General features: G+C 39.0%; 1 protein-coding gene across 2 annotated transcripts in view; it reads left to right on the top strand.

Moving 5' to 3' along the window:
* The window catches only part of map3k21 (mitogen-activated protein kinase kinase kinase 21), a 31,890-nt gene that overhangs the window by 1,918 nt on the left and 3,136 nt on the right, over nucleotides 1-26,836 (top strand). Inside the window, exons 2-9 of one of the 2 annotated variants that reach the window (XM_082556683.1) lie at nucleotides 17,526-17,706; nucleotides 17,843-17,991; nucleotides 18,413-18,588; nucleotides 20,355-20,595; nucleotides 21,182-21,304; nucleotides 23,620-23,770; nucleotides 25,729-25,823; nucleotides 25,920-26,753. In XM_082556683.1, the coding sequence (XP_082412809.1) occupies nucleotides 17,526-17,706; nucleotides 17,843-17,991; nucleotides 18,413-18,588; nucleotides 20,355-20,595; nucleotides 21,182-21,304; nucleotides 23,620-23,770; nucleotides 25,729-25,823; nucleotides 25,920-26,753 (1,950 nt within the window). The remainder of the gene's footprint in view (nucleotides 1-17,525; nucleotides 17,707-17,842; nucleotides 17,992-18,412; nucleotides 18,589-20,354; nucleotides 20,596-21,181; nucleotides 21,305-23,619; nucleotides 23,771-25,728; nucleotides 25,824-25,919; nucleotides 26,754-26,836) is intronic. The other variant, XM_082556684.1, reaches the window with a different exon arrangement.

The raw sequence follows: 26,836 nt of genomic DNA on the forward strand, positions 1-26,836 counted from the left end.
TTCATGTTTCCATCATCCCAGAATATGTGTCAGTGCTGTTTTGCAACTCCACATGTACCAACCTGTCACACAAATAATGATAGTTTACCATTTCCTTAGTCACATGACACATTTGGAAAGGTTCACTGTATGTTTATTAGTTATTTGGAAGCACAGCATTGTGACTGCAATATGAGGTTGCCTATTTCCCACAGCTGCCATAGTGCTGCCATAGTACTGCTCTGTACTCATGACGTCTTACAGTTTAAGAAGTTTGTGGTTTATGAAGTGGTGGGGGATGCTATTAAGAGGATGTGAAATGAAGTCAGTTTGCTCAGCTGGGCTGCTCCCTCTTGACTCATTCCTTATCCTTTGACTAACACACACACACACACACACACACACACACACACACACTTGCTTTCCAGACCCCTCTCCACCAGCAGGTGAAATGCTGTTCAAATAAATTCGGAGATTTAACAAACATATTAGGTAGACACAATCTGTCAACACTATCGGGCCATGTCCTTCATCACCACCTGGCAGTAGCAAAGTTCATAGGTGGAAAAAGAAATCATATGGAAGTTTGGTTTAGGCTTTTTAAGAAATATAACCTTTATGTAATGGATTTTCAACAGAACTACAACTGCTATAAACATTTGGTTTAGGAAAAAAATTCTTGAGTAGGTCTCACTTTTGAGCCTTTAAAAAATAACAGTTCATTTAGCTGCACTTGGTACAGTGTATTGGGCCAACTGTGCCGGTTCCACCATGGACTGGTAATTGACAACAGGCCAGAGAACTTTCCCAGGACTGAATAATGAATGGACAGGTCTTGATGAGAAAAAGGTTCTGACTCGCATACCCACTGACACAGGCTGCTCACTTCAACTCAGGTGTGTTTATGTGTGTAATTTGACTCCAAACACTTTTGTGACCGGAGACGCTTATCAACCCTGGGCCATGTGGGGAACCGCTCCAGTGCACTGATCCCTTATCTCCAGCTCTGGGAAGCAGTGTGTGAACACAGGGGCGAAACCTGTGAAATGTATACATACCAGGCCCTCTGTAATCATAGGTCAGGATTTGTGATTGGATTTTAAAAAGAACTGTGATGCACAAAGTCCCATGTATGCATGTATATGTTGTTATTGCTTCTGTTTCCAAATTTTTTCAGTTATTGGTATTATTAATTTTTAACAGCTTTATGATAAACTACTTAATATAAAATGTGCTGATTTGGGTCTCTCTGTGGTTCGAAGTTAGCAGATACCACTAAAGATGTGATAAACGTCACACTCCTCTCCGCTGATGTGACAACCACACAATCTTGTGATCTACTTCATTGGTCACAGGCATGGAGAGTCTCCTAGTCACAGAAATGCTTGAGCAATGTGGTATGTTGCGGTGGCATGCCGTAAAGGCTAAGACTATGGCAAATGTAAAGGGAAGTGACAAAAGTAAGAAAATTTGTACTAAAGTGCTCTAACTGAGGCATTTTTTTGCTATGGCAATTAAAAAAAAACAAAAAAAACTTTTAAAAAGTCATAAAAGCACAGCTCTGGCTTCCTCTAACAGTCCAGTCCAAAGACATGTTAACTTAAATTAACTTGTGATTCTGTATTGCCCGTACCCCGCCTCCTGGCCTATGGTAGCTGCGATGCCCCCCCCCCCCCCCCCCCCCCCTCTCCCTGCTCTGATAAGAGCAAGCGGAAAGACGATGGATAAAAGCACATAAGCTGTGAAATGCTACAATAATAACATACCAATGTGTAAGAGCGCTTCCCTACAAATACATATTTTCAATATATGCAATTTCAGTTCATGCTGTTTTGGGTGTTTCTATTGATAATCAATGTTGCCTATGGATACTGTTAACTTATTAATAATAATTTGGACTATAGCTGTAAAAAGAATTAAGTTACTAGCTTTTGTAGCCATCAGTAAAACATAATCATCACATTATTTTGAAATGCGTTTCATGTTGATGTGTTTTTGTGCATGTGACACACTTGATTAAATGTTATGAACAGTGTAGAAGAGCCCCACCCTTCAAGCAGTCTTATTTAGGATGAAGCTTTGTGTTAATTATAGGGCAGATGGAGAGAAAGGATTTAACTGCTGTTTAGACTGTTTGAGCTAATCGGATGTTTGGTGAACATACACAAACAGACTCCTCCAAACAGGCACAGTGCTGCTAACGCAACTCTTTATGTTTGTGCTGCCACTTCACTGTGACCTAGATATAGCATAGGCTTTTATTAAAGGAGGACCGTTTAAACTAAAATTAGGAGACTTTGATTAGTGTGTTTCTGCAAAGTTGAGGTATAATGAAATTCTGAACTCAGATCTCTATCATATAGCTGAATGAAAAGCACAATAATAAGCAATGCCTACAGAAAGAGGACAGAAAATTATGCCAATAGTCGATTTTTCAGAAGTCTGAAAATCTGAAGTCAATATAAAGTGTACTCTAAATAAACTGAGAATGGATGGCACTGTATGTGTTTGTTTAGAACTAGGGTAGCAAGTTCACAAAAGACTCTCTCCTAAACACAAATAGAAAAATGGCACCCTGGGGCGTGTTGGGTTGTTTTCCCAGTTACAAAAAAAGAGGGGGAGATCCAGCTTAGGAAAGTTGTTGCATCTGCTAATGTTCCCAGTTGTCTGTTTGCTTTGGCATTATGTGTGCTTAGGTCAATCAGAAAAGCATCTAAACATTTGTACTGATCCACATTAATGGCATTTGATACCTGTTGTGCAGTTTTTGTCATTTTTAATTCTGTTGTGTTTTGAGTTGTTGATTTTGAGACATTTTGTTCTGTCAGACTGTTTCATTGTCTTCTCTCAGTTTAAACCAGGACTTGTACAAGTATACACTAAACTTTTCCAGCTTTACTCAACTCTCTGTCTGTCATTTATCAACTTGGAGTGTACACATGCTCCACACAGGCAAACATACAGCTATTTGATCAATGATTAGCCTGTAAAGTAATATGTTGGAAGTCAGCAAGATTTGCCCAATCTCCTTTGTGTTTTTCAACCTAATCTGTAAAATCCCAGCCTGCAGGGAGGAATGTTGCTAATGAGGATAAAAGCTTAACATACGTTTACACAATGGACTGGTCAAGCAGCGGTTGCTAGGCTACTGTGGCCAGAAGAATGGCTAGGACTCGGAGGGTCTCAAAGCCCTCGTTTTGTTTTGTTCCGTTCATATTTAATCTCCCAGAGAGCAGCGGTACTCTTTTATTGCCACAAACTAAGGGGGTTTCCCTTGTTACTTCGTTATTTTCCTCCTTGCTCCATCCTCCTCCATCCACTTGCCACTTCTTATTTTTTGTGGCTGCATTTGAGCCAACATTTGTTTTTGTGTTTTTTTTAATCTTTAAAACATTAGCGTTATAATTTAAGCAGAGAGTTCTTCTTTAGCTTTGTCCATGCTCACATCTGTGTGTACCATAGTTGCCTTTTCATCCACAAAAAAAGAAAATGGGGTTTGTTGTGGTGACATTTATGGAGTTTACTATGAAACAACCCTGCGGCTTGTTATGTGCACTGGAAATTTTCCAGAGTAGCTCTGTGTTGGGCATGCAACTTGCATGTTTAGGGTTTCTAAATGTAATTTGTACTGTATGTCCACTAAACAGACAGGGACTTTTCCTGGCTAAAACAGGGCCTCTGATGGTTTAGCATATATCTATTCAATTCTGGTCAAGAATGCCAAAGTTTTATGAGGATAAGTTTATGGCTAATTTTGGTTGGAATATTTTGCCGTTTTCACCCTTATTGTGCTTACTTTGTTTAGTATTATTCATTAGATTCATCCAGGTCCTCCCTTTTTGTGTTCTAGTCCACTATGACTTGCATAATTTTCCTAAAGTTTGAGCAGGTGGATTCCATAAAGCAGCAAATATGAGCAGGAAGTCACACTGAAACCTGGCCCTGAGCCAGCACGCATAATCATTGGAGTTTCACACATATTTTGGTGCAAGCAGTACTATGCCAGGAATGCATGCTTGAATGCCATTGAAACTGATAGAGTTCATTTGGAGCGTGTGCAACTGCATCCTCCCATCAGTCTCTGCCTTTTGTTAGACTTCAACACACTGTCTCTGTGTTCCCCTCCCTCTCCTTGTTTCTCCACACACTCATCTTCTGTAGATTAGTGAAGACCTGACAGATGCCACAGAAGCGCTGGAGGGATTTCCTTTCAGACCTGTACACTGAAAGTGGCACAGATGTAGCAGGCAGTGAAAAATTTAGAATAGCCAACACCACTGAAGGATAATATTGTGACAGCCACCAGATCTCAGTGCTTAGCCTTGTGCATAACAAGTGACCCTGTTATGTCCAGTGCTGTATGTTGCACACATAAATTATGGGCTTCTCAGCCAGGTTATAACTGGCTGGAAAATGCCTCAACATACATGGATTCAAGTAGAAAATGCAAGTTTTCCAGGCTTAAGAAAGGCAGTAAATAGGCCCTGTAATCATATTGTGAATAATAAATGTATCTGCCATGAATGTGTTTTTGCTGGAGCTAAAAATAGATTTGGAAGAAATTACTGAAGTAGAAAGCAGTGATTCACCTATCAAATATTTTGTACCGAGACTAAGAGGAATGGCTTACCGGCTTGGTGCACTGTTAGCTTTGTTAACTTTGAATAGCCTTTGCTATCATCCCTTGAAATCATCTTACTTCTGTAGGAACAACTTTTTAGACAAAACTTCTTTAAACTCTGTTTTTCTTTACTAGGTCACAATGCAAAGCGAAAACAGGCTTGAAGTAGCTCAGAAACAGTGTCCCTGGAGATAATCTTTTTTTTTTCTTCACTGTATTTTGTGTTATCTTAGTCTACAATTGAATAAGAAGAATATAAGCGAAAAGTTACCAAAGCTTGACTATGTGTTGCAGGGCAACTTTTCTCTGGCTTCCCACAATTACCCCTGGTGACACACAGACAGTTACTGCCTGTATTTTCTCTGACAAGAGAATGGGCAGAGGGGAGAGAGGAGGAGTTGAGATGCTTTCACTGTGTTTTTTATGACCTCTCCCTGACTGCACCTATTGTTGCAGGGCCGGGTGAAAAGGAAAAGGGCCCACAGCTGAGAAGAGCTGCCTTCCAAATCAACCAATCCCCTCCATTTGCCTCTGTAGCTCACTAGCACATTGATAGATGCTAGTGTAGACAAAAAAAAACTAGCTGCATACTTCAAACATTTGATATGTTTAAATTGGCCTATTTAAAGGTTAATTCAAGCTTTTACAGACCCAAAGGAGGAGAGGAAGAGGATAGACAAAGAGCAACTGGCCCAGGGAGATGTGACCATGATAGATGGATTTAACCAGCCATTAGCCCTGATCCTTTTCCCATCGACCAGAATGCCTGGGGGCACTCTCCTTTCTACCAGTATAGACAGACCAGTCACTGAATATTTAGCAGCCTTGTTTCTGCTTACTACAGGAAACTCCCTTGCGCTCATGCTTAGTCAGTTGGCACGGTTACGAAAATACTGCCACATCAAGTTAGGAGACCACGCTTTAAACTCTGTAAATATTTTTACTGGCGCATCGGTATATGATTTCTGTTTAATAGCACCTCTAAATAGTAATATGTTACTGAATAACATGAGTTAACTTTAGAATGATCATGCAACTACGGCTTTTTGTAGTGTTTTTTTTTTAAATCTAGGTTTTGATTGTATTTTTTTTCTGGAAGTTAAAGAGTGCTTTTCTACTTTACTATGTGTTCATATATAGGACTTTTTATAGCCATGGATGACACTAAGTCTCATTATTCAGATAAATGCCATAGAAATATTACCTTAAATGCATTAAAAACACTAAGCACTAAGCTGCACCATCTCCCAAAACCGTTTATTTTCATGTATAACAAATTTGTTGCCATTGCAAGTGTTTTAGGGGTTTTTCAGTTCATTAGAGGTCCGAAAAGTGTACAGTTTTGTTTTTTTTACCTTGAGGGGGAGAAAGCAATGAGAAGAAGCGTGGGATCTGCTTTGAACATAGGAGCTCTGCTTCTGATCTTCCCACTGTTCCAGTATGAAAGATGGGTCTGCCTCAAGATCCACTGTTGGGAAGGGAAATTAAATGGGGGGCTGGACTGAGGGTGGGGTCTGCCTTGGAGGCATATTCATCTCCAGTTGCGCTGAGGTGTTGTCTGTTTCAAAACATTTTCTTTTCAAAAGAGTGAGAAAAAAAGCCACAGACGAAGCAAACATACATTCTGAAATATAACCTTTGAAAAAGACGTCTTTAGCACAGACTACAAACTATTACAGGACCCTTGCAATGCTGATAACAGGTTCATATTATAAAATTGTATACACTGCCAATTGTTGTTCAGGGAAATAAAAAGGACCGTATCTAATCAATTGTTTTTATTACACTGTGGCCAGTTGCGTGTTACACCCAACTGTAATGATGATATGATTACAGATTACACACAGCAGCATTTCCAGATTTCTCCAATACTTTGTTACCTTTGGGGAAAGAGGTAATAATATTTGAAAAGTGCACACCCCCTGTTAAATAGGTCTACCTTTCTACATTTTCATTAAGCGATGTTTACAGGCTTGATTTAAATCAGAAAATTCAAATGATACATTTTTAGTGCTGTTTATATTTCTGTAATAAAACAGACAAGTGAACAGAACAAGTTAGGATATTTTGTTTAAAGAAATCACCCTAGTATGCTTGTAAAGCCTTCTATTTCTCCTGGCATCTATGTCTTTGAGCATGTGCAGTTTAGCGTTTCCACTGAACTGACCTGTGAACTGTGAACAATGCAGTTTAATAATTTGGTTTCCATTACTGCTAGTACCTACAGACCTTAGTTGGTCTGTAGGTACTAAATTGACCAATTTTTTTTAATTTTTAATTTTTTTTTGTATTAGAGCAGATGTAAGGGCTTTACATGTATTAACATTACACTTGCATCCAAAAATATGTTTCAAGTAAAAGGCTGGTTTGGCCTGGGGTTTGACTTTAAGTGGGATCCTTACAAGAAATCTACTCGAGTAGCTTTTTATTCCTTTGAATTGCATGTCCTCAACGTTGTTTAAAAATAAATTTAGCATCAAAGTCTCAAACCAATGCAGTGTTTTTAGTAGGGCTGTGCTATACCACATCATCTGCAATAATAATTTCAATGTTTTCAAAAAGTAGAGCAGATTTTCTTGAAATATTGTTATATATTTTTACTTTAGAATATGGTGAAGAGATCATAAGAGGTGGACTTCAATCAAAGATTGGTGATATGTGTTGCAGGTGAGCCATTAGTCATACAAAGTCATGTAGGCTTGTCCTTACCCATTTATCTCACCATTACTAATTTTACTAACAAATAAAGTGTCATCTCATGACTTCACAGGATAAGTTAGTACTATCCACATACCATAAGGCACACTGTGTGGCCCAAACACAGTAGTTTTACTGCTGTTCAGGGTAGTGTATTTCTCGCTTCCAGTACGAAGTGAAAGAATGTAGACCAATACAGGGATGGGCATTTCAAGCGAAAATTCTATACGACTTTCTTGGAAGAGAATCCCAAACAAGAACCTCTCTCAAGTGACAATGTGTAGTTGTTTCAGACTTGAGTCATACTAGCTGGTGCAGTTTTTTTACGTTTGTTTTTGAAGGAATTCCACATGAAACTTTGACAGCTGTCACACATGCTTTACCCGTCTAACACCTGAAAGTTAGCAACATGTTCAGCACAATCCTATTACAGAACAGAAGAAGGCAAGTATAGCTGTAGTCTAATCGGGTGTCACAAAGTGCACAAATATACAGCTTGCTTCAATAATTAGTTTAAAGACACATTTCACTTTTCACATACATGTTTGCAGACTAATGCATGTCCCACATATTATTTTGCTTCAGTAATAAAGAGATGCCCCAAAATATGTTTATATGAAAATATACCTTTGCTTCATAAGGACATGCGAGCATCAGTTTTTAATCACTCCTTAAGTAAAGCAGCTAAGGTTTACATAACGTATGTTGAACATTAGTAGAGCTTTAAAAATTTCCTATAAAGAAGTTTGAGTTAACAGAGTGCCTGCAAATGTGTGCTACTTTAACATGGTAATGATTAATAAATTGAGATAAAATATTGTGTATACTGCCAGTTCTTCACGAACTTTACTCAAGTTCTTCAAAAAAGTTGAAATGAAACAAAATAATAGGAAAATTGTAATAGAAGGTTTCCTGAAGTTGAATTCGCAGTATTGCATTTGTGTAGATCAGGGGTGTCAAACTCCAGGCCTCAAGGGCTGGTGTCCTGCAGGTTTCGATATCACCCTGGGTCACCTTAATCAAATGATTAGTAATTACCAGGCCTCTGGAGAACTTCAAGACATGTTGAGGAGGTAATTTAGGCAATTAAATCAGTTGTGTTGGATCAAGGACACATCTAAAACTTGCAGGACACCGGCCCCTGAGGCCTGGAGTAGGACCCTCCTGGTGTAGATCATAATTTCCCTTCACTACAAAGTAGCTTCTTATTTATTATTGGTTCTGTGGTTTCCAGGAAAGGGGCTAAGCTAAAGAACCTAGAACAGCACCAACACAATTAAGGATAGCCCACAGAGCAGTTGTTGTTTAACAGCTACAACATGTAGCTCTGCAAAGCACCAACACAGTTATTCTGGTCCCATGCTTTCCAGGGCTGTTATATTCAAACCTTTTGTTCAAATGTGTAGCCAAAATTCTATAAATTTGTCTTCATTTTTATTGATTCCACTTTATGCTTGGTTAGAAGTATACATTAGAATAATGGTTCACTTATAGTAGTGCTTTACATCTGTGCACTGTAACATGTGCCTCCTCAGACCTGATGTAAAACTGGTACTAAAATGTCACATAAGCACAAGGTTAATAAAACAAACTATAACTAGCATGTTTATTTTGCTAATGAAATGGCTTGTATTCTTTCAGTGTAATGAGCAGTTTAAGTAATTTTTATAGTCTGTACATCTACATACAGGCTATGATTTTCAGATCTTTCTCCCTTTTAGTAAAAGCAGTTGGTAAACATTTATTAGTTCCAAGTCTGAACAATTCATACACACAAGGCCTGACTAAAATGAATACATAATCACCCACTATGATGGGTGCATAAATTACACCAGGTTAGCTACAATTTGTGTTTCTGATAGTAGCTGAGCTGCTAATAGGCTGACTGGCTGGGGGGTTTTACCATAACGTCAGCATGGAGTCATGTAGACAGGAGTTAGGTCTTTTATCAGATATTTCTAGAGGGCTGACACTGAAGGATCATGGAGCTACAAAGAAAGTATTTGGCATGATATTCTATAGTCCAATCAGAGTAGAAGGTTTTATCCCAAAGCCACTGCTTTCCCAGGCTGTGTAACTAACCCACCATAAGTCATTATAAACCTACAGAGTCTGCTGGGAGGAATCTATGGAATCACTCAGAGAGGAGTTGACAACAGGAAGTAGTAGTAGTATCATTGGTGTTGTGAAACCCGTTTGTAATGGAATTCCCATTGTTGTAGCCTGGGTAGAGGATCCCCTCTGTGCCTCAGGCTAGTAATGGTACCAATACACTATTAGTGGGAACCCAATGAGTCTCGTTACAGTTAAATTGCTGCAAAATCATTTATGCTGGCTGAAAATACTTGTGCATGCCAAAAATATTTTAACCATATCTCTGTAACTTCCTTCAATGAATTTAAAGAAAATAGATCCTAACCATTTGTTTTTGATAGGAAGTATTCTACAAGTAGGAATTGGCCCATTTGTTCCTTAAGTTAAACAGTGAATTGATTTCTTTCCCCTGAGTCTTACTTTAAGTGTTTGTGTAAACTGTTAGGGGAATAGCAACTCTAAAACCAAGATTTGAAACTAGAGCTGCAAACTATGCATGGCCATTTGAAGCAAAGATACTATTTGGCTATTCTTCAAAGGTTTCACTCCTAAAAGACTCTCAAATGACAGTGCATAGTCGAAGCAGACATGTGACATGCTGGACCTTATTTTCTTTGTTTGTTTATGTTGAAGGTGTTCCACAAAAGACTTTGATGGCTGACCAATCCAGTTTGTACTACATGAAGGGCAACAAAAGAAATTCATTTATAGTTCAATCCAAGTTCTTTTTTTTTTTTTTTTTCTTTTTTTTTTAACAGTGCATTTTCATGCAGCGTGCATCCAGTTAGGTGGACTGATGCAAATTTCACCCAGGTAATGTGAATAGAGGCAAGTTTTTGATTATGTAAGTTAAAATATTTAAACTGGGATGAAAAATTCGCTTCATTCTACATCACAAAAACCCTGGCATTTTCCCATAGATTGGATTGCTGCTGATGCCAGCAATAATCAGAAGTGGAGGTTAAGCCTATTGACATCATTTGAGGGCAGGTGGAGCTGTCTGGTTGAACTTATCTTTTATACAGAGATTTAAAAAAAGAAAAAAAGGAAAGTTTTGGAAAAAATTAATCACACCTTCATCTTAAGTTTTTAAAATGTCTTATTGTATCGATTGCCATCGTGCATGCATAAACGCAAGCATTGTTAAGTGTACCTTAGCTTCATGTTTGGTGTGAACAGACCATAATAAGGAAATTATGCTTCATTTATTTATTTATTTTTAACCAAGTGTACAGTTGGTTAACCCCAGAATGACCTTATTTGTATATGTGACTTTGTTCATACTATTTATTTATTTATTTATGTCTGGGATCATTCGTGACCTTGGAAACAGCTTTTTCTTTTTATATGCTTTGATTTTATTTTTATTTGTTGGTAAACATTCTTTAATATGACATCTAATTTGTTGCGATTTTCAGGTTTTTCAGTAGTATAAATATTGAAAATATTGTTTCCACAAAAAATACGAATGTAACATATTTACCAGTTTGTTTAGGTTTCCTTTTAAGCACAACTGTGGTAATAACAGGCACGGCTTTGTAACGGGCCATTGTCACCATGGAAACGGGAGCAGGATGATGACGCTGGCACAGTTAACGTGAAGCTGTTTGTTTACACACCACGAAGAGCAAAGAGGCGGAGCTGTTCTCGAGATGCTGAGCTCAGGTTTATTGAAAGAAAACATGTTTCTAGTTTCCAAAACAGCATTGCTGTTCCTGTGATTGCCATTAAAACCTTTACTGGGAATAAGCAAGTGGGAGGTCTTTATCAAAGCACCTGATCAACAAACTCTGTAGCTGCTCTGATCACCACCATTTGTTTTATGTGAAACAGTGAAAAGTCTGAAGTAAGCCTCTAGAAGTTTTATTAAAATATGCAGATTGACTGTTCACTTAGTCTGATTCCATGTTTAAATTATACTGCTTGCTGAAAGCTAACGGCAGCTGTCCTCTTTTACATGGAAGCAAACAGGGGTGAGTCTAAAGAGAAGTGTGTACTAGACCATATTTATTTCAAGGTTTTCATAACATTTTTCAGATTCAAAGTGAAATAATATATTACTGTGTCAATGAAATTGCATTAACATTTAAAAATATATATAAAAAATTTTTTTTCACAAGCTAATAACAACGTGCATGGGCCAGTAAAACTCTGACCCTCTGACCTAAGGGATTTGAGGTTGGATATTGAATTATTGTTAATATTAATTAACATCTACTGTTACGTCCCGGTCTAGGGGTACAGGAGTGCAACAAAAGGGTTAAAAGGAAGGTGACCCTGTGACCCTGGTCCCCAAAGCCATACCTAGAAGCCAATTTACAAGTTAAGGTGTTACCAAACTGAACGCTTAAACTCCGGGGTGAACAAAGGCTGAAATAACAAACAAAACAAGTTATTCCAAAAAGGGAGGTGCTACCTAAACCCTAGGGCTGAACGATATATCGCATTTGCGATAATATCGCGACATGATCAAGTGCAATTTTCTAACCGCAAAGGCTGCGATTATACTGCGATTATATTATACAATTCATGGGCTGCATCCTCCTGAGGCCGCATTTGTAGACCGATTACGTCACAGCGACGCGCCGAAGGCTGTCCAAATTACTACCATATCCCAGAATTCATAGCGCGGCCCAGCCAAACTCCAGTTTCCAGCAATGGCGGCCGCTACTAAGTTTTAAAATTACTCATACTAATCTTTCTGGGTCACAAAATAAACTTTTAACATATTTTCAGGCGAGAAAGTAGTTGTGTAAACATCAAATATCTGCTCGGTTTATCAAGATATCCCATATTTGCAAAAGTGCTTCGACGTTTTCAGAGGCGTCTGCTACCCACCAGCTCGACAGCTAGCCGGGAGCTCGAGGGTTACTGATGCGGCCGAGAACGGCACAACTCCCGGCACATCATTTTCAGATCACCGCGGAGTTTCGCTGCTCGGGTTAAACGTAATATATAAGTCACTTAGACAACCTAAAAATGTTATTGTTGGGCTTTTTTCAGTGTTTTGTTTGTTCGTGAGTAAATCGGTTTGGCTGAGATTAAAGTTATTAGATTAGATAAAATAAAACTTTATTAATCCCCCGGGTGGGTTCCTCCTTGGTTTTCACACAGCTGACTAAACGTCAAACAGAAAACTTATTAAACAGAAGTATGAGACAGTCGAGAATTTACACCAGTGTCTGGTTATATTTTAGATAGCAAGAAGCAGACGGCCGAGTTTATTAAACTCCACCGAGACAGCGGTGACGCTAATCAGAACTAGCCTTCTGATTAGCTAATCAGAAGGCTAGACCGTCCAATTTCACGCCTTTAAACTTTAAAGGCGTGTTTGTGTGTGTGTTTATACAATTGCTATTATGTTTGCACTTTATGTGTAATGTTACTGACTGCAGAGATCAGTAAGATGTGTGTATTTTTTATTTATTAGTTTTATTTATTTAATATTATTTTTTAATTGAATGACTGTCTAGTAGTTCACAGATGTCGAAAAACTGAGTGTGGTAAAGCCACTGATTTTTTTTATGTATATTTCTGCAATCTGCACATTGTACTGACTTTCATTTTAATGTTTACACCAGGGTTCCTTGTCAGCACTTTATGCTCAGATGTTTGTAAGCTAAAAATAAACTATTGTGTATGTTCAAATATACTGTTGTGATTGAAGAAGTTAAATAAAAATGTCAGTCATCAATTCATGCATCACCTCATGTCATCATAACAGAGGTCTGTCTTCCAGGAAAGAACAGTTTAAAATTAATGTAATATAGTATTGGCCATACTATATGATGTATTGCTTGTCTTTGTTTAATAATACAGAAGACAAATACCTTAAAAAATAATCGCATATCGCATCGCAATCGCAATATTGGGGCAAAAAATTGCAATTAGATTATTTTCCATAATCGTTCAGCCCTACTAAACCCTGGGTGAAACAAATATCAAACAAAAGATAAGTGCTACCCCCAACTCCCTAATTCAATTCAATTTTATTTTATTTACAGCAACAGTCACCTCAAGGCACTTTATATTGTAAGGTAGACCCTTTGAATAAATGAGAAAAAAGTACAGAAAATAATAAGGCAGTTCACCCCTCTACCTCAGTGCCTATTTACAAGTGAAAAGTATCTACACACTATATACAAGGCTTAGCAATTCTTGATCATGGAACCAATCAGCAGCTGCCAGCTCTGCAATTAGGAACGATCTGCAGAGACTCTTATATATCATCATAACAGCTTGTTTTAATGCATCACAAAAATTTTGCATCGCCAGCCAAACTTCAGATACTTCTGATATGCTCGCTTCTCTTCATTGCAGCCACCACATTCTTCTTTAAAGACTTACAGACACAAACTCACTCACTCGCACATTTTAACACACAGAAACAGATGTACAAAAACGTATAAAGCCTTCCAAGAAGACAGAGTAAAGAATACTTTTTCATTACAGCTTAAAGCAAAAAAATTGCATTTTCTAAAATAGAAACCAATGAGCAATTCATTTTAAACGACTTGTATTTGTTCCCCTTTAAATATTTGTTATTATTATATAACAAAGAAAATGTGTTACATATTATCTAAATGTGTTCTGTAATGTACTCCTCTGCATAAAAATGCTTAATCTGAATTTTTTGGGGGTTTGTTTATTCACTTATTTTACATATGAATATTTTAAAATATCACTCAGAGAAAAAGGAAATAGTCTAAGTGTTTACAAAAAGAGAGCTGTAGAGCTATAAAAAAGGACATTGTATCTTTTACCAACTAAAATTGTATGGTCACTTGAGTTTTCCCGAGGTCTCTAAACTTGTTTCTATTATCTGTTCTCCATCTAGTCCTTTCCACTGCTCCTACATCTTTCAGCAAATCTGGTCCAAGTTTGACACATTTACTGTGTCAAACTGAATATCTGTGTACTTTATCAGTTAACTGTGCTACTTGTATTACTTGAGCCTGAGATTTTAATAAAATTTGATTAGTAGTGTAATATAGGCATGCAGAAAGGATTTATGTATAGGTTTGTGTGCATGTGTGTTTGTGTTGACTTGTTTAAACATCTTTATGAGGACCAAACATTAGAAGCCCACTGTACTTGCAGGGACCAGCAGTCAGTTGTGGGGACTAAATGCTGGTCCTCACGAATTTGAAGGCATTTTTGAGGCTAAGAATTTGGTTTTAGAGTTAAGGTTACAATTAGGTTGTGGTTAGGTTTAGGGTTAGGGTTAGGAGTATGCACTGATTCCTAGTGGTTAAGGTTAGGATAAGGTTAAGCATTATGTCAATTTGATGTCCTCACTAAGGTGTGAAAGCGAGTGTGTGTGTGTGTGTTTATTGGCAAGTCTTGGTTGTGTAGTCGTGTGGGAGTAAGTCCAAGGTCATCGAGTGATAACAGCACAATGGTGCAACTGAGTGCCGACAAACATTACAAAGCCTTGGTTTACAAAAAAAATGCTGTTAACAAAGAGTCTTTAGACTAAATAACGTTTTTAAGTTTACATTTAGTTACAGTCCGTCAAGGCACACAAATGCCTTATTACCTTGAACACTTCCACTATCTATCTTTATCATGACGTTGTTTCTCCCTTGGAAAATATTCCCACAGAGTGTAAGTGGCAGCAACGTTCCATCCATCCACGGAGATATCAGGCTGTTTTTCTTAACAATAAACTCTCAACACTGATTGCCTCTGTCAAACCAACCAAAGGGGCATTTAGACTCTCGAGTTATTGCTAGCCTTTTGTTTGTTCTGTAGAATCAACACAGCTGATAGGACATGTTCAAATTGACCTGTAGTGTAAATAATGAAATCGAGCAGCTTTTAATGTGAGGAGATCTTGGCAAAAACACATTTTGTACATGATACAAAGAGAATCAAAGGATCAAAGACTTCATTTTGGCTACACCAGTTCATGGAAAAAGAGGCTTCATGTTATCAGAGGTATAATATTAGTTTTATTCTTGTTGAAATAAAACATTTAACATTAGAAGAAATGTGGCACAGGTTGAGAAAGCCCAAATGCTGGTTTGGTCTGCACATACACATTTGTTTTGGAAAACAAAGCTTTTTACGTGCACCGTTGCATTTTGTCCACATGTAAACAGCTTTATGCTAAAAAATCAAGCTTTGAAAAAGTACTCTCAATGTGATCATTTTCAAAAACTGCATGTGCATTCATGTTTGGACAGGGATTACAGAGATTATGTGTTGCAACATCAGAGGTGTGTGTCTTTATCTCCATTGTTAACATCAGACTGGACTACGTGTTATTGTTTATAGGCTTCTGACATTTTTGTATGGTTAGGGTTACATTGCTTTGACATGCTCAAAGCAACAATGGTTTTTACGTTTTCACATGGACGATGGTGTTCATTAAAACGGTGCTTGTGAGGGAAAGGATTAAAAAACAAAAGCAGAATATTCTTGTTTTGAAAAATACCGTGTACAAGTGCATTTTCACATCTATATGTCATTTACTTCAGTCCATATCAGTTGATGAGCCTGATAGCTGAAACTTATAGTTGTTCCTTTTACACACAGAAAAAAAACACATTCTTGCAATGTGTCACTAGAAACCATGTGAGAACTTTTTGTCTACCGATTAGGCAAATGTGTCTGGGTGGGAGCAACAAAAGTAACTAAAGGTGCTGTGTTCTGGCATGTTGGAACAAGGGAAACAAGGGATTTACATTACATTTAAGGGCTAGTTGCTAGCCTGTACTGACAATTTGTGTACACTGAACATCTGTGGTACCCTGCCACAATCCAAACTGCAAAACTTACTTGACTACGGAAAAGCATTTCGCTCAAATTTGCAGCATACACCAAGTAGTTGGTTCGTATTGTGTTTACACCATAAACAAACAGCTCTGGAGTTTGGAAGTGGACCAAGACCACCTCCTCCAAAGGGTCTCAGGGCAGTTGTTTTTGTTCGCACCCAAGCAAAATTACAGTGTTCACCCCTGCATCCCTGATTGTGTAGTTTTAAAGTGATTTAAATGGACTAAACACCAGAGACCCAAAGTTGTTTTCATAAGCTCTGTGCTCCCTTTTTCATTTAGTTGTTATTTACGGTTTGTTTATTATTCTGGTTTGTTTATTTATTCATATGCTTTTCATCATGTTATTTCACCCTGAGTGTCTATTAAGTTTTAGTAAACAAGACATTTGAAGATGAGGCTGCAATTTTAAGTATTTTCTGTAGGTATTTGTAAAGATGTGACTAAGAATATCCAGTTGTGCCCCAGATTGCAAAAAAAATCCTAAATCCAGATCTATATCTGGATGTGATTTCTTGTAAGATGGGCAAAGCCCTATCTTTGGTAACAATTTAATGCAAATCAAACCAATCTCCCTTTGGTGGTAACTATTAGCAAATTATAGTCTATGAATACTGCAGCCCTTCATTTTACACCCACTTTCTTAGTGAACCACAGGTAACTGATATCATGAAGTGCATGCAATTTGACAGCTAAGCAACCAGAGGAGGCGGACAGGCTATGGAAAAACCTGCTGCTTTCAAGAATATTTAGGCCGTGTTTTTAGTCCATTTGCCCAGTACTTTATTCCTGATGCACACACAACACGTTCAGTGTGTGTAAACTGTATGTGTGTTTGTGTACGTCTTCAACTTGTGAATTTATTTATTTTATCCAGATCATGATGAACACTAAGGGTTTTGACTTCACACATTTTAGTTTGTGACTTCACTGTGGCAGCGCTCTCAGACCTGGTGTAGTGTTACCAGCAGGTTTGAGGGGTTCTTGCTCTCTTTAATGTGTTGAGCAGTTTTAGGACCCGAGGACAGGTGCTTTGTGGCACTGTCAGCCTTCTGTTTCTACAGTAATGAATGACCAGCATACTGCTGTTGGCCCTTTTTAAATATCTGCTATCATCTCCTCACCTGGACGGTCGCCCTTTTCTCTGTCGCTCACTCTTTGTATATCCCCCTTTCTTACATTTCACCTTTATTCTCCATCCCCTTTACATCTGTCACTTTCATCCCAGTCCCGTCTTTTCCTTTTTCCTTTTATCTCAGTTACACTGCTTTTTTTTTTTTTTTCTCGAGCATTTTTTTTTATCCTATGGTTTTTGTGCATCGATCTACCTAAAGTAAATTATTTTTCCTTTTCAGTTTTATTACTTGAAAAAATTGAGAATGATGACATTGGGAGAAAGACCTTGAAGATCACAGATTTTGGCTTAGCCAGGGAATGGCACAAAACCACAAAAATGTCAGCAGCAGGCACCTACTCCTGGATGGCACCAGAGGTCATTAAGTCATCTCTCTTCTCCAAAGGCAGTGACGTCTGGAGGTATAATGGATGATAATGACACATGAGGCCTTGACATTAGATTTAAATACTTACCTTTTTTTCATTTGTCTGTCATTGTTCTTTAAATTTATTTATCATTAGTTTACTTTGGGGTTTTTTTTTTTTTTCTTTTCAGCTATGGTGTCTTGCTGTGGGAGCTGTTAACAGGGGAGGTGCCGTACCGTGGAATAGACGGCCTTGCTGTTGCTTACGGCGTGGCAGTTAATAAGTTAACCCTACCAATCCCTTCCACTTGCCCCGAACCCTTCGCTAAGCTCATGGAAGGTAAGTATGAGCAAATATCAGTGGAGCTGAAGCTGAGCTGAAGCTTTGTTTATCCACAGAAAATGTATGTGAGACTGGCATCTTATTCCAAGAGAGGCACAAGAAGCGACGCCACCTGTTCCACAAATAGGCCATATGGCACCAAATATTAGACTTTAAGTTTAATTTAATTTTATGTGTAGATTTGTACATGCATACATATTTCTAGTGGAAAATGCGTGCATGGTAATAGTAAATGCACTCTTAAAATGGCTAATGGCAAGTTTGCTGGTTTTTCCCAACTTTGTGAATTTCTGCTGATCCAGCTGACTCCTTTTTTTTCTGTCAGAGCAGTTCACTAGGCCCACAAATACAGTATGATGTAGATGCCCTGGTCACAGTGGTTATGAGTCCATCTTTTCACTGCATTGTATTTGTCCAGATTGCTGGGACCAGGACCCCCATGTGCGTCCCTCATTCTCCTGCATCCTGGAGCAGCTTTCAGCCATCGAAGAGGCGGTGATGGCCACCATGCCTCAGGACTCCTTCCACAGCATGCAGGACGACTGGCGTGTGGAGATCCAGGAGATGTTTGATGAGCTCAGGACCAAAGAGAAGGTAGAGCAGAAGGAGGAGATTCTTTCATACACTAACATCAATATGTTGAAGCCACTGAACACGGAACTATCCTAGCAGCTGGTTAAACACATGAAAGTAAACTTAATTTCCAGCATCCTCTCGTCTGTGTCGCACAGTGTGGGAAGTTGGACCCTGACGCCAAGTATGAAAAAAGACCAGTTTTTCATCTTGCTTCACTCTTTGAGTTTTAGTAATGATACACGCAGGCTAATCTATCATTACGTCTAACCCCGATGTATTGCCCTGGACTGGTTTCATGGGATAAAAATGTTTAATTGGTTACTTTCAGTGGATAAGGCTAAATCGCACGTTTAACAATCAAGTCATTAATGCCGAAGTGCTTTAGTGGACTTCCCCTTGTTAAAACCTTAATCTGCTTCCTGTATAAGTCTGCTGTTTCTGGCTTAAAGTGGGGAGAGAGGAGTTAATTAGTGTTTAGAGAAACAGCAGGATCAGCACACAGAGCTGAGTTAATGAATGGTGAACGGAGTTTTACACAAAATACAAAAGTGCACAGGTGGTGTTTTTATTGAGTTTTAATTTGTGCCTATTTTTGTATTGTGGATTTATGCTGTCTGCTTTGTTCTAGTTTTTCCAGTTCTGCTAATCCACCGTTTGAGCATGAGGTTTACGTTTTTTAAATCTTACAATCCCCAAATTAAACGTTTATCTGCACAGCTGGTAATTTCTGTTGCTTCACCATGCTATATTAAATTCAACCACTATGCAAAGCTCAAAGAATAAGGCTAATTTAGCTTTGAGCTTTCCCATCATAAATTTTACAAGATTAGGGAATTAGTCCCTTCATTTAAACAGATTTCCTGTAAAAAATCTCACCGTAATCTGTGTCTAGGTGGGTGGCTGAAGTGGTTTGACTGTAAAGCTGCTTTATGGAAGTCATCCAGTAAGGATTATTATTACTCAACTGAGAGCGATTCAAGAGAAAATGGAGGGAGTGAAGAATGAGTGAGCAGTGGTGGGAGAGCATAACACTGCCTCAAAAAGAAGGCTACCTACTCCTGCCTATTTTAAAGATTTCAGTGCTCAAAAAACATGTCTAAAACCACACACGGAACAAATGTGACACAGAGGCACAACTTAAGAGTAGTTCTAAATATTGATCTAGCGAGGATGACATACATCCTTTCTGGATCTCTAAGGCACTTTTATTCATCCTAGTGTTATCCTTTAAATGTTGACTGTTCACTAAAAAAGTAGTTTATATAATTTACTTACTGTAAACTGCTTACTGTAGACTTGACTAGCTCTGCACTTGAAATTGTGCTTGCTCATGTTTTAGCTCATACAGTGTTGGCAAACAATGCCAACTTAGCTCACTATTGTTAGAGCAGCTATTGAGGTCTATAGAAGGTGCCTTAACCTCCTAGGACCTGGCGTCCACGTGTGAGGACATCACATTTTGGGTTATTTAGACCAAAATACTCAATTTGGCTCTACAAGGGCCTGATATCCACTCACGAGGACATTATACTGCTACTGTTCTATCGAAATTTTAAACGAATATCCTCATATGTGGCTCTCATTTTTCTTAGAAACAAAAATTAGGTTAAAAAAATAAAATAATTCTTTGTTTTTACATTCATCAGGTCCCAATCAGCCCAAATATCAAAGACAAATTAAAAATGCATGCCGTGGAAGAGTTCACGCCTTAGGAGGTGTCACCATCTGAAATCTTTCAGCCAGTTCTATAAATGCACTTACCTCTTAATACCTGCTTCTTCCAGGAGCTACGTTCCAGAGAAGAGGAGCTGACGCGAGCCGCCCTGCAGCAGAAGTCTCAGGAGGAGTTGCTGAAGCGTCGGGAGCAGCAGCTGGCAGAGCGCGAGATCAACGTGCTGGAGAGAGAGCTCAACATCCTCATTTTCCAGCTCAACAAAGACAAGCCCAACGTGAAGAAGAGAAAAGGCAAATTTAAACGTTCCCGCCTTAAACTGAAGGATGGGAACCGCATCAGCCTACCCTCAGGTGAGCTTGCAGACTGAACTAAGCTAAAATATTCCCACATCCAAACCTCACGATACAAATGAGCCTTCCTTTTTTTCCCCGTAATAGCACTTAAAAAAAATTGGATTGCAGTGCTTTAAAACTGGAGTTCTCGCTCTGGATGGATCCTCTCTGTCCCTTTGTGCCATCACTCAGTGGTACAAACAGAGTGAGATTTGCCCTGCCCACTGCCTGTCAAAGCTTTGAAGCTAATTTGCTATTTGAATTTCTTGGAATCTCCTGTCAAAAACAACTCAGAGCTTGACAAATCATGTTTTCCCAGTATATAGTTCTTGTATGAGAATGGTGTATTTGCCACATCATTCCCATACATCTGTAGCAAAATAAAAAAGTTAAACCATATTGTATTTTCCAAGCTTTTAGCCTACACTATTCAGAAAAAATAAGCAAACTAACACGTCCAGATTAAATAATCACTCTGATGTTGTTGTGTTTGCAACATTTGAACTGTGTTGGAAAATCTAACTATACATATCAAACTGTAATCACTCAAACAGTAACTCCTCTGGGATTATAATAACTGTTTTACTTGTCCGGCATATTGCAGACTTCCAGCATAAGATCACCGTGCAGGCTTCGCCCTCCATGGACAAAAGGCGGAGCCTTCACAGTACCAGCTCCTCTCCTCCCAGCAGTCCCACACTTATCCCTCGTCTACGAGCCATTCAGCGTAAGTTCAGTTTGTGTTTTTGCATATTAAAGAGTCCCTCAGGTTTTCTTAGTCGTGCTTACTGTCCTACCTTGAGTCCAGCCTGCTCAAATGTAAAAGAACCAAAGAAATCACATCAGCTCTGAGAATTTCACAGGAACTGGGAACATGGGAACAGTATCATGCACAATGACTAGAGCCATGTGAACAAAAGCGGCAGAGGCAGTTGTTTGAACAGTTTTAAAAAGATGTTAGTCACACACCAACGCCCCTGCAATAACTGGGACAAATTCCTCTTGTGCATTTATGGTAGGTGATAATACAGATAGGGGTCTTCTCTGTAACATAGGAGGCACTGAAAAATCAGAGTACTAGAAAAAAGACGTACATTTGTATACAGATCCATGTGTTTAAACTTAGTCTTAATTGATGCTTTGAGCTACAAGATTAGACAGGTCTGTGCTATCCAAGGAGGAGGTGTGTTTTAGAAGCCTGTATTTAGTGCACACAGGATTGTACACTTTATGAGGAATCATGTATTTGCAGTTGTGTACACTGATTTACTTCAGCATTTTATTAAATCTTTATGCATAGCCATATGATACATAGCAATTGAATAACAGCCCTGTTGACATGGACACCTATTTCTTGCACATTTTAAAGTCAGTTTTATTTGCACCAGCCATAAATTTCATTCATACATATAAGTGTAAATGTTTATTCGAACAGATAAACATTTAGACTTATTTATGGCAGCACTGGCTGAAGTGCTCCACCTTCTGTTTTGTAGCATTAAATGCTCTGTTTCACAGTGCTCAGGCTGTAACATGTGCATTTCCCTCCTCAGTGACATCCCACAGGCCGAGGGACAGTTTGTATGTTTACCAACAGGATGTTGATTTGACCAGCGAGGTGTCAGCCTACTCTGGGTTCAGGAGGAAAGGCAAGGAGACTGGCTTCGCTCATGCAGCGTGAGGCGTTGCCAGTAGCACTGAGTGCTGTGTGTTACGTGTGGCTAACTTTAAGTGTTGAAAGTGGTTAAAGTTTCCAGTCAGTGATTTTTCTCTTGCAGATTGACAGCATTTATCTGATGTGTGGATCATAACAAGACTTTGGTGTTTTCTACTTGTAAAAATGTTTTCATCAACCTTAAAATCAAATAAATTAGCTACACAGTTCATGCTGCAGACATGGGCCACGGAGCTGTTTCTTTTTTCTTTTTTTTTGTCTTTGAATTCTACAAATGAATTTGGTGGCAGCTTTCTTTGGCTCTTGTCTGATGCTGTGACATAATTGGTGGATGCTGCTTTTGCTGAAGTTCATGACAACTAACCAATACCAGTAAGAGGATCTTAAAACAACACTGCTATTGGTTGCTGTTGTTTTTCTTTTTGAATTGTTCTATGATTATCACTGTCACGATTATGATATTCACTCTGAATCTTCCTGAATCAGACATTAAATTAAAAGACTCGAAAGCCATCTAGTGTATAACTTTTGAACAACAGTACTCCAGGGGTTTGGTGTTTACCCAATGTTTTTTACCGTAAGTACAGCGGTCCCTCGCTATAACGCGGTTCACCTTTCGCAGCCTCGCTCTTTTCCTGATTTTTTTTTTTTTTTTTTTTTTTTTTTTGGTGCAATTTTGCATGGTTTTGTTTTTTTTCTTACAACGCTTTGTGTTCTGCGTCCTGATTGGCTGTAGACCATTGTCAATCAATCTCGTGCGGTGTCTCCTCTACAGTACAGAATGCGTTCAGCTTGTCAAATTTACATAAATCTTCGATCGCTAGCAGTGTGACTCTGAAGTGCTGTACTGTATGTCTGTAAGTTTCCCCCCCAACAAACACAACAATGTCAACAAAACATTTTGCACCATCAAAGGCAACCGCGGGAGCCTTTGGTGTCATTCTATAATACTGGACTTATTTTTCTACAAAGGTTTGAACTTTGAGAGTATTTAAACAAGAGAGAAAAGTGTGAAAATGTTCATATCTGTCTGAGAAAAGTGTATAAGGTGTGTAGCGAGGGGTTTTACAGCCTTAAAACATCTATAATAATTGTAAAAATAAAGTTGGCTACTTCGTGGATTTCAACTATCGCAGTTTATTTTTGGAACGTAACCCCCGCGATAAACGAGGGACCACTGTACTTCATAATGCTTCTATGGATTGATTAATACCAGGATTGTACAGATGGCAGAAAACATTTAATAATCCTACTAACATGTCTAGTCCATATTTCGTGTGAGGACTGTCTTTTGGTCAACAGCAGCTTGCAGGAGTTGATTGATTGGTTTGTTTATTTGTAAAACTTAACAATCGCTGCATTTACAGTTACTCAAGATGAGAGCAACCGTACGTGGGGCCGCAGCTCCCCCTTCAGGCCAGAGGAGTTTGATGACGTGAAAAAGGGAATCAAGAAGAAAGGAAGAACCTGGGGACCCAGTTCAGTACAGAGCAAAGAGAGGCCTGCTGCCGCTCAGAGGTGAAGTGTGTTTACACACAGGAAAAAAAGCAGGACAGTCACGTTTTACTCGCACTGTGTAGTTGAAGACTTAAAAACAAGCTTGTCTAAGTCAAATTTTCAAAGTGATGAAATAGTTTTTGACTCTTCTTTGTGTATCTGATTCATGCTACATTTGCAGAGTCCAAAAAAAACTAAAGAAGTCATCATTTGTATGCTTCTCTAAAGGACTGCAGATGGTCAAACATCTCAAAGTCTCATACGATTTTAAAAAAAAACAAAAAACGTTCTGTCAGAAAATGTAACATTGCATTCGCACAGGGATGGTGAAGTAGGGCTGCTCGATTATGGCAAAAATGATAATCACGATTATTTTCACTGAAATTGAGATCACGATTATTTGACGATATTTATTTAACCCTTTAAGACCTACTATAGAACCAAGTCCACAAGAGCTTATATTTATTTTTTTTTTACATGCTGTAGTGCCATTTGTGGGAGCATTTCAAGTTGCTATACATCAATACAACTGTTATAGCCCATATTTTAATATGTATGCATTAAGTCCATAGTAATTACATAAATTGCAAAAAAGTGCAATAAACTACAAAAAAAATTGAAAATCGCTTTTGTTTTGTTTACATATATTTCTACTTGGAGAAATTTAAGAGGTTTATCCCTCAAAACTTTACAATAAAGTTGCAAAAAATAGTTTCCCACCACAGGAAATTTCTTTTGAGTGTCTTCATAGTTTTATTTTGGAGATACAGCAATTTTTATATACTGCAGGAAAAACAAAAAACAATCCTATGATGCAAATTTGCAAAGAAAACAGCATGTGCATCATTTCACTGTGGGAAGTGTTACCAACAGCTGATAGGAACGGCAAAGCGTGTTTCTGGAATATTATGTTTTTGTTCCTGCAAGCGCTTTTTATGCAATTTTTGCAAAGCTATATGTGGAAGGAAACCGTGACCGAGGACAAGCTGATGGCATAAGATGTAAGTACAACTCCTCCGGTTTCATATGCAAAACAAATTATTGCGCTAGCTTACACGGTTCAGGTTCTACAGGGATTTAAAAATAGTTACGCAAAACGGAGCGTGCTGCTCTGACCGGCTTTAAAGGGTTAACAATGACTTTAAAAAATAATATAAAATGGTGTGCAACACCACTGAAGTTTTTTTTTTTTTTTTTTTTTTTACCTCTCTTTTCAACCAACAGCAGTCACTCTCCTCTCCAAATAACTTCTGCTTAGCTTTCCGAGCTTCCCTCGGGTCCTCTTAATCAGCGGTCTCCAACCTTTTTTGCGCCACGGACCGGTTTATGCCCGACAATATTTTCACGGACCGGCCTTTAAGGTGTCGCGGATAAATGAGGGAGGGGCTAATAATCGGCTCGGTCATTTTTAATGATCGTTGAAAGCCCAGATCGTAATCGTGATTAAAATTCGATTAATTGAGCAGCCCTATGGTGAAGTGAGCATAATATATACAAAAATCTAAACAATTGTAATTTATAATCAATCCTTTTATAAAAATATTTAGATGTTAGTAATCTCTGTACGTGTGATAATGTTTGTGCAAAGTTTCGCTCAGATTGGCCAACCTGTTAAAGAGGCGATGAAGTATATACAGACAAATGATCATATGCTACGATCATTATAGTAAGAGGATGGAAAGTTTCATGCACTGTGCTGCACTCTGAAACTCATCCGTCCAATAATGGTTGGATCGCATGGGCACAGTGTGACACACATATGTGTCACAAATAGAAAAGTAGAATGACAGGAAGCCGATGCAAATAGCACACACGAAGACACTGTCGCCTCAAAAGATGACATAGTAATGATATGGAACAGCCTATGCAGCACTAATTTTGCTCGACCTTGTGGTCAGCGTGGTGCATGAAAGAGCATCTTCAGTCTTTATATATGTAACTAATTCTGCAGTGTACCTCACTAATAATTCTTTTTATAGAGTGCGTCCTCTGTCAGATGGCAGTAACCCGTGGTCCACCAGCCTGGTGAAGTCCCAGAAGTCTGTCCCTCTTGCTGCCCTGTTTGCCGAACAAGGTGAGCTAAAACTGTGGTGACATTAAATTTGTTTAAATGGTGCTTGGATTTATAAGGAGCAGGTATTTATTGATATTTCCACTTCTGTGTTTTTAGCAGGGAACAGTAAAGATGAGACTTTCTCCCAGGAATGTTCTGACAGCAGCTCCAAACCAAAGCAGCTCAAGTTCCCCAACCAGGTGTACATCGATCTACCTCTGTGGAGGGACGAGCAGCAGACTCAGATTTGCCCTGGTGGAAACTGCGGGACAGGAGATGCTGGAGTGGGATTAGCAGGTCAGAGCGGCCAACCAGAGACTCCAGACGACCCATATACCACCACATCCACTTCATCCACCTCAACTACCCCACAGCTTACACCCACCAACAGCCTGAAAAGGACATCGGGTCGCCGCAAGACCGACGCTGTGCTGTATGGCTGCGGTTCGCTGCTGGCTTCGGTTGTGCTCGGTTATGACATCAGGGAAGCCCTGAAAAACTCAGCTGCTGGCGAAGACTGCGAGCCCCCGAAAGAGGAGAAAGAGAAGAAAAAGAAAGAGGGCCTGTTTCAACGCGCAACCCGTTTCCGCCGCAGCACCTCACCACCAAGTGGTCGCTCCCGTAAAGACGAGGGAACGTCAAACCACAACTCCCCCCAACCTGTCAATCTTATTTCCATGTCAGCCATCATGGAGTACAACTCCACCAAGTGTCTCTTACAGTCTGAAGCGGAGATGTCGGAGTCTAACCCTGTGAAGGCTGAGCATGTGGCTGTCAATCATCACACAGAGCCATCCAGATGCAGCCCAGCAGCAGTTCCAGAAGGCCAGAGTAACAAGACTGCAGCTAAAACGCAGACAGCGGTGCAAACCCAAAGCCAGCCGCCAGAGCAGACCAACCACAACCCAGCAGCACGTCTACGCAGAAAGAAATACACCACCAACCACAACAGTGAGTAACTAACAAAAAGTGAGAAAACTTGTATATACAGGTTTAAAAAGGATTCCCACTCCAAAAATGTATCTCCGTTTGTT

This window comes from Aulonocara stuartgranti (genome assembly GCF_965226115.1).
Source record: "Aulonocara stuartgranti genome assembly, chromosome: 13".
Lineage (NCBI taxonomy): Eukaryota > Metazoa > Chordata > Actinopteri > Cichliformes > Cichlidae > Aulonocara > Aulonocara stuartgranti.